The following is a 13,176-nucleotide window of genomic DNA, read 5'->3' as shown; positions in this document are numbered from 1 at the left end:
AAAGAGGCAAAGGAAAGAAGTGGTGCAACTGCGCACCCGAAACTGGACGGACAAGAGAATTATTATTAGGCTGGCGTCAGCCGTCGTTCTTGGCAGGCGAGTCGCCGCAGCTGCAGCCTGCGCTGATGCGTAAGGTAGCGGCCTAGGTAGGTAGGCCTCAGCCAGGCACCTCGAGCTTATTTGGCCGATCAGGCAAAACTTTGTTGCTTGCGTTTATTGTCAAGGTGGTGCTTGCTTGCTGCTCTTTTTTCCTAATACCGCTACTTGCTTCAGGATCCAGTGCCTGTCTCAATGTCGCAGCGGAGGGTGACAAGCGGGAGAGAAAGAAGGGTTACAACGAAGATCGGAGCTGTGCAACGGGTGGGATACCAAGAGGCTAATAGAGCCTGAGAGTACGGATTAGACCAAAGGAAAAGGGTGGTGCGGCTCGAAACTCTACGCCCCACACACAGCGCAAACGGGACGAAATGAAACAATGTTGGTTGCTCAATAGCAGAGAGTTGAAATTCGAGACGCAAGACAGCGATGATGATATGGTCGCCGAAAGTGTCGCACAAGGATAGACAAAGAAATAACAAAAAAATCGCAAGAATCAGCGTGCCAGAGAAGAAGTACTGCGAGGTCAGAGTAGGAGTTTTGTGGAGGAAGCAAACCGGGGGGGACTTAAGAGGTGGACTAGGAGTGTGGGGATACAAGCACTGACCCGTATGTACTTGCTACCCCAGAGAAGATGGAAGGGCCTTGGTGCGATGCTGAGTAGGCTGGCGATGGGCTGAACTAGCAACTAGGCAGTATTTGATGTGCCATCCTTGTTGCGTTTTCCTTCGTCAAGCCTTTGGATTAATCTGCCGCAGCATGGTTGCATGGCAGCGCTGAACACTCGTGACAAATCCTTAGGCCATGTCCGACAAGTCGGCGACGATGCTTTAAATGTGGGTAAGATTGGCGGGGAGCCTTTTGTTTCCCCGTCCATGTTCCGACATTAATCTCCTAACAAATAGGTACCAAATAGTTACAACTCGATAACATGAAAAGACCACGGGCACACGCATATCATCTTCATTCTGCTCGATCCGCTCCCTGACACTTCGTAGTCCACACCTGCTTTCTTAGAAAAGAAGCATGTTACGGTCAGCTACTTCAGCCTCACCCCTCACCCCTCACTCCCACACATACACACACCTAACCCTCCGTCGGCCGCTTGCAGGGCAAAATCTCCCATCACTGACTGCCCTTCTCTGCTCTACTCCGTATCCTGTTGCCTAATACACTATAAACCTGCTTTCAACAACTTTTCAACCAATTTTGCATCTTACTAGCTAGGGCTGCGTCTGAAAATTGCAGCCTGCAGCCCGTTTCCCCATCCACCAACTTCGCCCCCCACCATTTACTAGGCCGCCTCTTTGGCTTCCATGATTTACAGCCTCGCATCTACGGAGCCAAGCATCACGCATACTCATCCTACTTGGCACGGGTTGTTTTGGATCAATGTTTCGTGTTCCTGTTACTTCATATCTCTACTATGGTGCCCTTCTTTTCTGCAAATATCCCTCTATACCGCTTCGCACTCGGCACGTATACCCTCTTGTTCGCTCGAGTCCCCCTAGTTCAGGTGCGTGTACCTTCTCCTTCGCTTGCTCATCTTCTTCACAAAAGAGGATTTCAATACCAAACGCCTGCCTCCATATAACTGAGCGCCAGTTCCTTTGCCTAGTCTACCTCCTTCCTTGATATATAGTCTCCTTGGCCTCCCTGCGACTCTCGTATGTGCAAAGTTGATGCCATGGTAATCCTGTCAAATACAAAGTCTTCGCAACTCCATTCCACAAAAGTAAAAGATATCAAAACAATGTCCAATTTTCGCATCAAAGTTCGGCACCTCATCAAGCTCATGTAAATAAGGAAAGCTTTGTCGGCGGCATCAGCGGCCATCAACAGTTACCAAAGACAATGCATTACCATCATATCAAATCTGACATGCCGGCTTCTCGCAATCACCCGCCTTTTCGTTCCGACTCATGCTTGGGCGGTTGCTCACCATGGCTTGACGCATTCAAACCACTTGGCGCCTTCTTCCGCCGCCCGGCTTTTTGCCAGCTACCGTCGCTTTCGCTTTTTGCACAACGAACGTGTCCATTTTCCCTTGGTGGATTGCATCTCTGCGCCGGCGCATTTGCCTTCTGGGTTTTGCCTTTCTGGCTGTCCTGGCCGGCCGCATGCTTCTCCGTCGCTGGAGATTTCTTCGCCTCGCTTCCGCTACCCTGCTTCGGTCGCAACGGCATCCCATGCGCAGAGCCACTGTCGTTTTTTCTGTGCATCGTCGGAGATGGTGTTCGAGTTTCGTAAACCGGTGATAGATGTGCCATATCTACCACCGAGGCCTTGTTCAGACGATTCTCTCCTGTAGCCAAGTCCAAGGGCGCAATAAGCCCGCTCGAGGTGTTTTTCGATGACAATCGCTGTCGCCCCGATGCCGAGCCTTTTCCTCCAGCTATCGCATTCACATTCATTCCTTGGGCATGCAGCTTGCCGTCCTGCGGCAGGCCAGCGAACCCTGGGTAGTACGGATGCATCGACGCGATTCTCTCTCTGAACGAGGTGTCGTCTGCTGGTGGCAGACCCGGCGGTTTGCCCAACCCGTTGACAACAACCGGGGAGAAATCCTGCAAAGGATTCATCTGAACAGTGCCCATCAATCCTTCGCTGGCGGGGTGGGGCGCAATGGGCATCGTCATCACAGGTGGTTGGATCTGCAGCGCGTTTTCAAAGCCTAGACCTATCGGAGATGCAAATTCTTGATTGGGCACAAACGCAGGAGCATTGTAGTTCGCTGCCTTGCCACTCGATCCGTTGACAACAAGCGGCCGCGAGTTGTCCTTGCTCTGGTTTCCGGAAAAGGGCGTCGAAGGGAGCGGCGCAGTTGATGTATCAACAGAGTGCGCCCGTGCATGACCGAGGGGAGAGGGCGACCGCGAAGCCTTTTTCATCCTTCTGTCGAGGAGCGATTGCGTCAGTGGCTCTATCGAAGGTCTGCGCTGACCAGTGCCTGTAGACGCCAAATCGCCAAAGGCAATACCTGCTTGGGATGTCTGCTGCTCTGGGCGCCGCTTAGTCGGGCTGGTGCTTCTAGCCATGAAGAAGCCGCCAGATTGAGCATCATCTGATGTCGGGGACTCTGTTGAAGCTTTGGGAGTCTCGTCAAAATCCGTGTCATCGGAAATGAAGCTCGGAATCGGTACACCGTTTGGACTCGTATAGTACGACGGGCTTGCGGCTGTTTGTGCCATCATGCTATAAGATGCAGGCAATTGAGACGCGGCTTGGGCTTGTGACCGAGATGCGGGCTGCGACTGGGATCGCAATGAGCTGCTGGAAGCACTGCCAGCGTCCGCAGTGGCTGATCTATGCAAAGAGCGCCTAAAGTCTTGCGTTGAATGGCTTGCAGTCACTGGTGACGAAGGATATGTGCCATAACCCTGTGCAACAGGCTGGTAGAACGTATGGCCCAGACCCATGTTGTACATGGCATATATTTCAGGTCGGATGGGAGCCGATGTAGGAGCCGTATCAAACGAATTCGTCCTCGACCGATCTGACGACTGTTGACCAGAGCTTGAGCTGCCAGACAGTCTCTGTTGCTGTTGGGTCATGTTCTGGTGCTGCAGGAACGCGGGTGAGTTGGCGTAAAGATGGAGCTGCTGCTGATATGCCATATGCGTGACTAAATCTTGCTGAGTATACTGGAATGGAAATGAGGGATTTGGGTACCATGCCAAGTCCTGTGCCATGTTGACAGGTGCAATAAACATGTTGCCATCGTATGTTGCCGGCACACTTGACGAGGCGCGTCTGTTAGATCCACCGCCGCGAAAGTTGCTGTTATGGCGATTTCCCCTATGATTACCACGGCCACCTCGGCCCGAATGCGATTGAGATGAGCTTCGCAACAGTGCAGGTCGAGGCTGAGGCGCAGGCCGAGACCACACACGCTCCTCTTCCTTGGGAAAGACAAATTGCTCGCAAGCTTCGGGAAGCTTTCCTTGGGAGATAAGGTCAAATGCTCGTCGTAGTTCAAGATGCAGACCGCGAAACGAGTACTCATCGGCGGTATTTCCAAGGTTTCTTGACGTGTTGAAAGGCTCCTCTACACAGAGTTGGTTATTCATGGTGTAATTCCATTTCTTATCCGATTTCGTCATGATTCGACCGAGTCTCACGGATAGGACGTGCTTATCGTAATCAAATTCGTGTGCGTAAAATCGAAAAAACTGAAAGAGAAGCTCGGCTTCGGATGATTTATTCTTGTTGCCGTAACCCTTGATCTTTTTCATGTTGTCGGCAAAGTCGCCAACCGAGCCATCGGGTTTGGGTAACTTGTATGGTAGTTGATGCAGAGCGGGAAGAACAGCCGGGTTGCGAAGTTGTAAAAAGGCAATGATCAGACATATCCAAGTATATGAACTTAGCGTACCACCAAACGCTGGACCACGTTAGCAATTTTCAGGTTAGGACTGGCGGTGGCGGAGACTCACCCGCGTCGTTGACTATACGTCTTCTTGTCCAGTATTTTATAATCATGGCCAACTTTCGTACTCGAGGGTCTGCTTCGACGTATGTGCGAACCATTCGAGTATTTTCAAGGGCGACTGTATTGTTGACGTTCATGTCACAAGCAAGACCCAGTTCAGGATCCCAGATTTTGACGATCGGAACTTTGGCGGCAGAAATACAAACGACCTTCTCCATTCCTCCTACACTCGGTTAGATACACGCAGGCTCTCCAAGTTGAGAGTGACACTTACGTCGAGCCAGCAGATCAGCAATCATACAAACACCTTCAAGCTCGTGCCAAGGCGTGGTGATGCAAATGTCGACTGGCTATCGTTAGTGGACTGCAGTATGCACGGAAAGTTGAAATATCCGTACCATCGGAAGAGTCGGAGCAGAGTAAATTGCCAGAAGAGCCAAAAAGGTGGACTTTGATATCGCGGTCTGGCCATTCGTCATTGAAAAGCATCTCGAGTTTCTCGACTAATCGTTTTCGATTCTTCTCGACTTGCTCTGTTGGAAGCAGCTTGTCATATATCTCTTTCATGTCCTTGGTTAATTTCCCTTCCTCATCTTCTCCCAACTTGGGGGCCACAGTCCGCATATCGAGCTTCTCGAGGCGATCGCTGCCCACAGAGTAAGGTATTCTCCTTCTAGAGTTAATCTGAGCAGTCTCATACTTGCAGCCGCCGAGCCGTGGTGGCAAGGGGCGCAAAGAAGGAAGCGTGCTGTTCGTTTCCGAGTATGCGGAGCGGGGTGAGTGGTTCGTGCCGGCGTTCGGTGAAGGATCGCGGGATTCGAAAGAAAACTGTCTGGCATGCTGATGCGGCGTGGAAGGAACGGAACTTGAATGTGCTGGTCCCTGAGGCGATGTAGAGAGAGCGGTTGTCCTCTGCGCCCAATTTTTGGACGACTCCGCCGCTTGCCGGGCAGGCATCTTGGCCGGAGCGTCTTTGGAGGTTATAACCAAACGGTTCTTGTCAGAGTTCTGACTTGATCGATTCCCATTTCCCGATGACGTGGTAGTCTTGCCAGGCGTATGTTCTTTCAGCGATGCCCTACTAGAAGTACGCGATCTGGACGCGGCCTGGACGGTAGGCGAGGTGACTACAGGGGGGAGTGGCGGCGTCTGCAGGCCACCACCCCTTGTTGGCGAAATGAGCTTGTTGTAGTGAAGGAGCTGGGCGTGATAAATGTTTGACTGCTGAGGGATCCAAAGCGGTAGAAATTCGAGGTGCGTCGGAAAGGGGGCTGTATGCGCAGCCGAGGGCTCCTGGGACCGATCTGCGGTAGCCGTGGTATTGGAGGCCGATGCTGAGGCGGCCGGGGTATTCCAAACCTGTGCGGAATAAGACTGTTTAGATTCGGACGTCGACGTCCGGCTGTCCATGAAGAATGCAGGGCCGGGGTGAAACTTTCGCAGATAGCGGCGACGGGTGGCGAGCGGCTACGAGAAGGATGAGTCAAGGCTGCACAAAAGAGCGAATGAGGCTGCGGGATGCAAATGCGATGCTTGGTGCCAATGGAGTCGTATGGCGACCGATTGGCTGTCGTGTATTAATGAGCATGTAGTGTCGCAGACGGCGAGATTATTCCTGTATAGAAAGGCGGCGAGGTGGCAATGGTCGAGCAGAGGCAAATCAGCCAAAGCGTGATTGGGAGGTTCGGCGTCGAGACTCGGCCAGGAAGCGATAACTGTAGGCTATGGCGGACAAGGTGAGGGCTGCACAGCGGCCTCGATCATTGACTTGGAAGCAGAGCCGAGCCCGGCGTCTGGTGATGGGCGGCTGGAAGGCAGAGAGAAGCTGACGGGCGCGACGAGTCGAGATCGAACGGGTATTGTGGCGTGCCAGGCAAAAGGGGGTTTTTCCCGGGGGGGCCCAGAAGGGTAGGCGCAAGGATGTCCGACTCAAGACGCGAGCGCTAACCTTGGGAAATGATAAACGCTGCAGCCAGCTAAGAAAAAAAATGGCCGGGAGAGAAATGGCTGTTGGATGGATGGACGGCGGGCGGTGTCGAGGTAGAGTCGTCAGAAACGCCAGTCCAGCATGGGGATCTCAAGATGCAGAGGTTGAAGTGTGGAAGCAAGTGTTATAACTGGGACTAGGACTGGGACCTGGACCTGGGCCACATTCAGGTCAGTCGATGAATGAAGAGTGGCGGCGGCGACACAGGTGCAACTTTAGTTTTGGTTGGCACTCACCCTCCACTAATCACGAGTCGTCACACACAAGGCCACAAGAAGCCCACTTGTTCATTATAGTTACGGAGTAGTATTACTTGCTTGGAGGAGGCAGGGCGGAGAGAGTCATCAACGGAATTAAAGGAATTAGTGAATAAATTATTGACTGGGGGAATGACTAGCAGGAGGAATCAGGAGAAATCAGGTACAGAGAAGCGGCCCGGCATCAGCATCAGCAAGCAACCTGCAGGTGGTGCGCATCGGCCAGTGGCAGGCTGGGAAGAAAGGAACGCCATCGCACTGTACAGGCGGGGTTTTTCGGGGAAGCAAACTGTTGTGCTTGTATTTAGACAAGCAGACTGATGAGGCTTTTCCAGGCACATCTCTTCTTTGTGAGTTGGCCGCAAAGGAGTCACACCGGCCGCTAAATGAGGGCGCTGTACTCCGTATCTTGCTACTGAAAGATGGCATCTGGACTGACAAGGTAGTCAGATCCAAAAATTCTCGATCCTCTCGTTCTCTCGCACCGCACTGTGGCACAGACAGCTCAGTCTTTACCTATGCGCATCGTCCGATGCGCCGTCTCGCGTGCGGGTTCTTGCCCGACTCTATTTCAGCTCCAGCGGATGCCTCTGGCGTCGCACGTCCTGCCAATGCTCAAGCCAATAGGTAGGTAGGTACCTAGGTACTTGCCAGGCAAGCCTGTGGGCCGTGGCCACCTTCTACAATCGGCACCGAAGCCGCTATTACAAGGACCACACACTAACTTGAGCCTGCCACGATATTACCCTATCCCACGATGGGTGTTGCACAATACTAGAAACTAACAGCATAGAGGAACAAGATTGCATGCCAACAGCTACATCTTACCACCTTGTCAGCCCGCGTTGACAACTCATTCACCTTGTAGGGCTATCTCTTGCCCCCACACACTGTTCGTACTTGCCATGGTGCACTGTGTGGGGCACAGTCACGAGCCGTGCCAACACTGTGGAACAACGCGTTTGTCTCCCTTTGTCTTTAAGCCCTGAAGCCACGATATCGGCCGTTTGTACCGAATAAACCGCGCCAGGCTACACAGTGCGACGAGTACCAACACAGGCCCGAGAACTGCTGCCACTTGGGCGTCTCGCTTTGACAACGCAACACTGTCAAAAATGCCGGTTGCACTTCGCTCGCCGTCTCGGCATGAATACATACATGCAAGGAACAAGTTTGGCTCATCGCATTGGTAATGTTCTAAATGCTTCCATCTTTTTTTATTCTACCATCCGAGAACAGACCCTTTTGGCATCTCGGCGCCCGGATCGGATGTCAGACGTTGCCGCTCCTGGCTACAGCCTATGGCTGCGAACAAAGCCTGACGCAGCAAGTCTTCGCAACAAGCGAAGCACCTCGCTATTCTTTTTCTAGTCGCGCTCTTGTCAATACTCAACATATTGTCAGCCCACCTACCTCATAATGCTTGTGTGACCCTACTAAATAGACAAACACTGGCGAAAACGGCAAGGCACAGTCTTGTGGAGGGCTAGCACAATGACTCGCCCAGTCTTTCGATTTGAGTTCCCCAAGCTTGACCAGCTGGGTGCCTCTGACAATACACAAATACACGCCAAGCCGCGCAGAAGGCCCTGATCGTCGTCATTTTTGCAGGAACCGCATGTTCCAGAGTTCGGCGTTTGGCAACCCGGCCGGAGACACACCCTCCCCGCCGTTCGCTCATCTCCTGTAAATTGGCCCAACTTCCCGCTCTCCCCTAGGTCGCACGGGCCAGCTCTGCAATCTCTCGGGGGCCAACTGCCACGGGGACCTGCTGCTTGCCGGGCATAAGATGTCTGGGGTCTCGTCTCTACTCTGTGAATGAGAACCCATGTGGAGAAGTGGCTTGCTTAGCAGGTGGTATGCAGCAGGACTGAAATCTAATCACAGCTACCAGTATCTGCGGTCTGCCCCTCACAACGCCACAAATATACGAATGAACAAGGGGCTTATCGACGACAAATATGACAAACATATTGAATGAGCTATGGACGCCTGTAGTCGACCTTGAAAAGCGTAAACCAGATCAGGCTTGATCGTGAATGCACGCAGGATATTATTCAACTGCTTACATCTCACTGTAGGCATTCAACGCTAGCTGCCCTCCCAAATGTGCATAAAGCACATTGCCGGTCGGGATTTCCCCCTTTCTAATCATATCCATCATGCCTGCGAGGCTTTTGCCTTCGTATACAGGGTCAGTGATGAAGGCCTCTGTCTGAGCGCCAAACTTGATAGCAGCTATTGTCGTCTCATCAGGAATGCCATATACGCCCGCGTGATATCGTTCATCAAGAACAATGTCAGCCGCAGTGACATCATCCTCGCTCAGACCAATCTTGGCTGCCGTAAACTTGGCAATGCGCAGCACCTGATCAAACGTCTGCTGAGGCTTGCCGGACGCGTCGATGCCCACGATCCTCCTCGCTCTCGAGCCGCGCTTCAGCTGGCACAGCTTAAAGCCGGCCACCATGCCGGCCATGGTGGAGCCCGTCACGGCGCAGACAATGATGGTGTCAAAGAAGACGCCCATTTCCATTTCCTGCGCTTCCACCTCAAACGCCCAGCGGGCAAAGCCCAACCCGCCCAGCGGGTGGTCGGACGCGCCGGCCGGGATGTAGTATGGCCGGCCGCCGGCGGCATTGATTTCGCTCCGCAGGTCGGCTAGGGTTGTCTTGTGCTCTATTCCAAACGTCGAGGGGTCCAGCCGCACGTCGGCGCCCATCAGCCGTGACAGCTGAATGTTGCCGACCTTTTCGTATCCCGGGTCGTGCCAGTCCACCCAGTGTTCCTGGACGGTGGCGGCCTTGAGCCCGAGACGTGCGGCAATTGCAGAGACCTGCCTGGTATGGTTGGACTGGATGCCGCCGATGGACACGAGAGTGTCACAGTTCTGCGCCAAGGCCTCGGCCGCTAGATATCTATGCGTAGGTGTCGCGACTCAGCGGGAGTGGTTCATACCAGGCGCGTGCATGGGCAGTCTCAACATACTCTAGCTTGCGAGTTTTATTGCCGCCATATGCAAGACCAGAATTGCAGTCTTCTCGCTTTGCATACACGTTCACCTTGCCGCCGAGTGCTGCGGATATACGCGGCAATGCTTGGATGGGAGAGGGCCCGAACAGAAAATCTTGCTTGGGAATACTGGCAAATGGTTCAGGTAAGTCAAGAGTAGTCATGATGAAATGTTCTTTCTCAATCGTGCTGTGAAAGTGTCGAGCAAAGTGGCAGGACGACGAAGGGGGGCAGCCTGTTGCGACTGATATAGAGTTTGGAATTGCGCCCTCTGTAGTTCAGCCACGCATTATCAGTTACATGCGTAGATCCCCTCTTCACACGAGGCCGCATGCCATATAATTGGCTGGGAAGCTCTTTTTGGAAGCCATCGGGAGGAAATCGAGCGGATCTTGATACTGAGTCGGCGGGTCTGGGGTTATTTGTTAGCTGATGTCACGAGCGTACGGGGTAGCTGAACGAATCCCTAGATCAACGGCCGCGGGGTTCTCTCTATCAACTATTTGGGTTCCGTTGGTTGCAGTAAGTAGACCGCAATTGCCCAACTCTTAGTTCTTGTTTTCATTCTTTGTTACCGTGCTCCATCTCGCCCTTTGAGAAAACCAGCAAGCTTTTATGTGAATTGCCAGGGCAGAACAGCCAATTAATTCGAAAGCTTTGGTGCTACGTAATTACATGTGCGTAGCTCGTATAGCCACACGCGGCTCCCACCAAGAATGACTTGGAGCCCCAGCCATTCTTCGCGCGGGGGAAAAATCATCCAACTCCTCAGTTGATGAGGTAATCCTGCAATGAATGAGGCACACCAGCTCTACTTTGTTCGCATACAACCCCGTCTCGTCGCATCTCCAGTCATCCCATCCTGGCGTGTCCTGCCTAAACAAGAACTGGCCGACCGGGCTGGGCCTAGCGCCCTTTGCGGTAAGGCCGGGCGGGAAACCTTTTGTTTTTTGCCCTGAGAGCCGTGACGTAGGCATTGCAACTTCGTTTTTTTTTGTGTGGCCTGGTACTCTCACTCTGCTCACTCCTACTCACCATCCGGCCTCCAGAGCGCATATTTTCTTCCTTTTCGCAATTGCCATCGCCACGAGTCTCCGTCAATTTCTTTTACTCATCTACTCACAAGCATGTGCGCCGTCTGATCTTCTTTCTGCGCTGCTGCAGTCACGAGCTTTTTGTTGCTCCAATTTGCCCTCGGCTCGTCGCGTGCCTTTTTGGCCGACCGACAATTCACCTAGACACAAAGAGAGCGAACCCAGAGCCAAAAAAGCGGGAAAAAAAAAAAAGAAAAAGAAAAAAAAAGGGAAAGAGGGCTGAACGGCGACGCCTCGTTTTCCTTACTCCTGCTCGACGACAAAGGAGCCCTTTCCAGATTTCGTGGGCGTCGTAGGCGCTCTCACACACAGTACCGAATGCCCCAGCCAGACCACATCACACCACCGGCCGTCTTCAGGCGCCGCACGAGCTCGTCCGGCTCGTTTCACGCCGGGGCACCGATTCCCGGCGTCATAAGCGGTCGCCGCTCGTCCGTGCACAAGTACCAGACTTTTCCGACGGAGCCGCCAAGCACGCCGAGTGGCACCAGGCCCGGCTTGGAGCCCGCGTCCGGCGCGAGCTCCGTCGCCTCGCTGCCGTCGTCGCCGGCCAGCTCCGAGCACGGCGACGACGATGACGATGATGACGACGAAGACGACGAGGAGAATGGCGAGACGCCGCTGCCGGTGCGGCAGCTCTTGCTACTGGCGTACCTGTCGCTGTGCGAGCAGACGGCGCTCAACTCGCTTGCGCCCTACCTGCCCGAGATGGTCACTTCGATGCCCGGCATGGACGCCGACAAGACGGGATTTTACCTCGGCGTCGTCGCCAGCTCCTTTGCCCTCGCGCAGCTGTCGACCAACTTTGTCTGGGGCTACTCGTCGGACGTGATTGGCCGCAAGCCGGTACTGCTCGCGGGCACGTTTGCGCTGATGGGCTGCTTCTGCGTTTTTGGGCTCTGCACGCGCTACTGGCAGGTTGTCCTGGTCCAGGTGCTCATGGGCCTGCTCAACGGCAACGCCGCCTGCGTGCCCACCGTGCTCGGCGAGGTCACGGACCGCTCCAACCAGAGCCAGGCGTTTGCCTACCTCCCCATCATCTACTCCCTCGGCAGCATCACCGGCCCGGCTGTCGGCGGCTTCCTCGTCGGCCGTCTGACTCCGGACACGTACCCTTACCTCGCGCCGAACCTGGTGAGCGCGGTGATGCTCGCCACCGGCTTCCTCGCCGTGCTGCTGTGGTTTGAGGAGACGCTGGACAAGGACAGCCGCGGGCCCGGCAAGCCCCAGTGGCTGCGCAGGCTCACGAGCTGGTACAAGAAGCTGGGTAGCAAGGCCGAGACGAACCGGCGCAATTCGTGGAGCACGCGGTGGCCTTGCGGCCAGCAGCAGCAGCCTCTTCTTGCCTCTGACTCTTCGTCCGAGGATGAAACCGAAGTCGATGGCTTGAACGGCTATGACGCTAACAAGCCAGGTTACTCGAAACAGGGCATCTGGAAGGAAATATTCAACCCCATCACGCTGCTGCTCCTTAGCACCTACCTCGTCTTCCAACTCTCCAACATTAGCTTCAACTCGCTGTACCCAGTCTTTGCGGCGGCCCCGGCTCCGACTGGCCGCGAGCTCAAACCGGGGAAAATCGGCGCGTTCCTCAGTGCCGCGGGCGTCACGACCATAGCATTCCAAGCATTCGTCTACGGGCGACTGCGAGAAAAGATTGGAAGCTTGGGTACGTATCGTTACGCGCTGCTCGGCCTTGCAATCAGCATGCTCTTGATTCCCTGGGTAGGATACGCCGATGACGAGCCCCTCTTTGGGATTGGGAGCGGCAAGCTGTGGCTGTACATTGAGCTCTGCATCGTGCTCATTTTCAAAAACATTTGCTCCGTCGGTGGCCTCTCGAGCGTCATGCTGCTGGTAAGAAAATTACTTTTTCTTTCTCCTTGAACGAAGCTACTAGAAACAATATCTAACACCTTGCACAGATTACCAACTCGGCACCTTCACATGCCAGCCTCGGCACCCTCAACGGCCTCGCGCAGACGCTCTCGGCGCTGGGACGTAGTGTCGGCCCTATTGTGTCTGGTGGACTGTTTACCATTTCCGTGCGCATCCGACCCAAGGGCGAGGCACTCGCATGGACCGTCTTTGGTGGTCTGGCCTTTATCGGTTTTGTCGCTGCGCTGTTTATCCGCGGCGACGGTCTGGAGAGTGAGGACTGGGAAGAAGAGCATGGCTCCTCTCCAGAAAGCGAAGCATAGTTTTGTATCCATCACGACACACATACACACAATACAAAAGAAGTTAAGCGAATTTCCTGGCTTTTTTCGAATCGTTACGAGGCTATCGAATCGGGAG

The 13,176-nt window shown here is 54.0% G+C and overlaps 3 protein-coding genes across 3 annotated transcripts; 1 reads left to right on the top strand and 2 right to left on the bottom strand.

Annotated features, from left to right (window-relative positions):
• Positions 1–1,994: 1,994 nt before the first annotated feature.
• On the bottom strand, positions 1,995–5,938 carry BBA_04628 (Poly(A) RNA polymerase cid11; the record flags this gene model as incomplete). The annotated part of the gene is made up of 4 exons (XM_008599725.1): positions 1,995–4,480; positions 4,533–4,751; positions 4,803–4,874; positions 4,927–5,938. The coding sequence occupies 4 exons, from the start codon at positions 5,936–5,938 to the stop codon at positions 1,995–1,997; spliced, it is 3,789 nt and encodes a 1,262-aa protein (XP_008597947.1).
• A 2,899-nt stretch (positions 5,939–8,837) lies between these two features.
• On the bottom strand, positions 8,838–9,948 carry BBA_04627 (ACC deaminase; the record flags this gene model as incomplete). The annotated part of the gene is made up of 2 exons (XM_008599724.1): positions 8,838–9,690; positions 9,761–9,948. The coding sequence occupies 2 exons, from the start codon at positions 9,946–9,948 to the stop codon at positions 8,838–8,840; spliced, it is 1,041 nt and encodes a 346-aa protein (XP_008597946.1).
• Positions 9,949–11,196: 1,248 nt separating this feature from the next.
• On the top strand, positions 11,197–13,079 carry BBA_04626 (major facilitator superfamily transporter; the record flags this gene model as incomplete). Its single annotated transcript, XM_008599723.1, has 2 exons — positions 11,197–12,735; positions 12,804–13,079. The coding sequence occupies 2 exons, from the start codon at positions 11,197–11,199 to the stop codon at positions 13,077–13,079; spliced, it is 1,815 nt and encodes a 604-aa protein (XP_008597945.1).
• Positions 13,080–13,176: the final 97 nt, after the last annotated feature.

This window comes from Beauveria bassiana (genome assembly GCF_000280675.1).
Source record: "Beauveria bassiana ARSEF 2860 unplaced genomic scaffold BBA_S00010, whole genome shotgun sequence".
Lineage (NCBI taxonomy): Eukaryota > Fungi > Ascomycota > Sordariomycetes > Hypocreales > Cordycipitaceae > Beauveria > Beauveria bassiana.
This window is presented reverse-complemented; position numbering and strand designations above follow the sequence as displayed.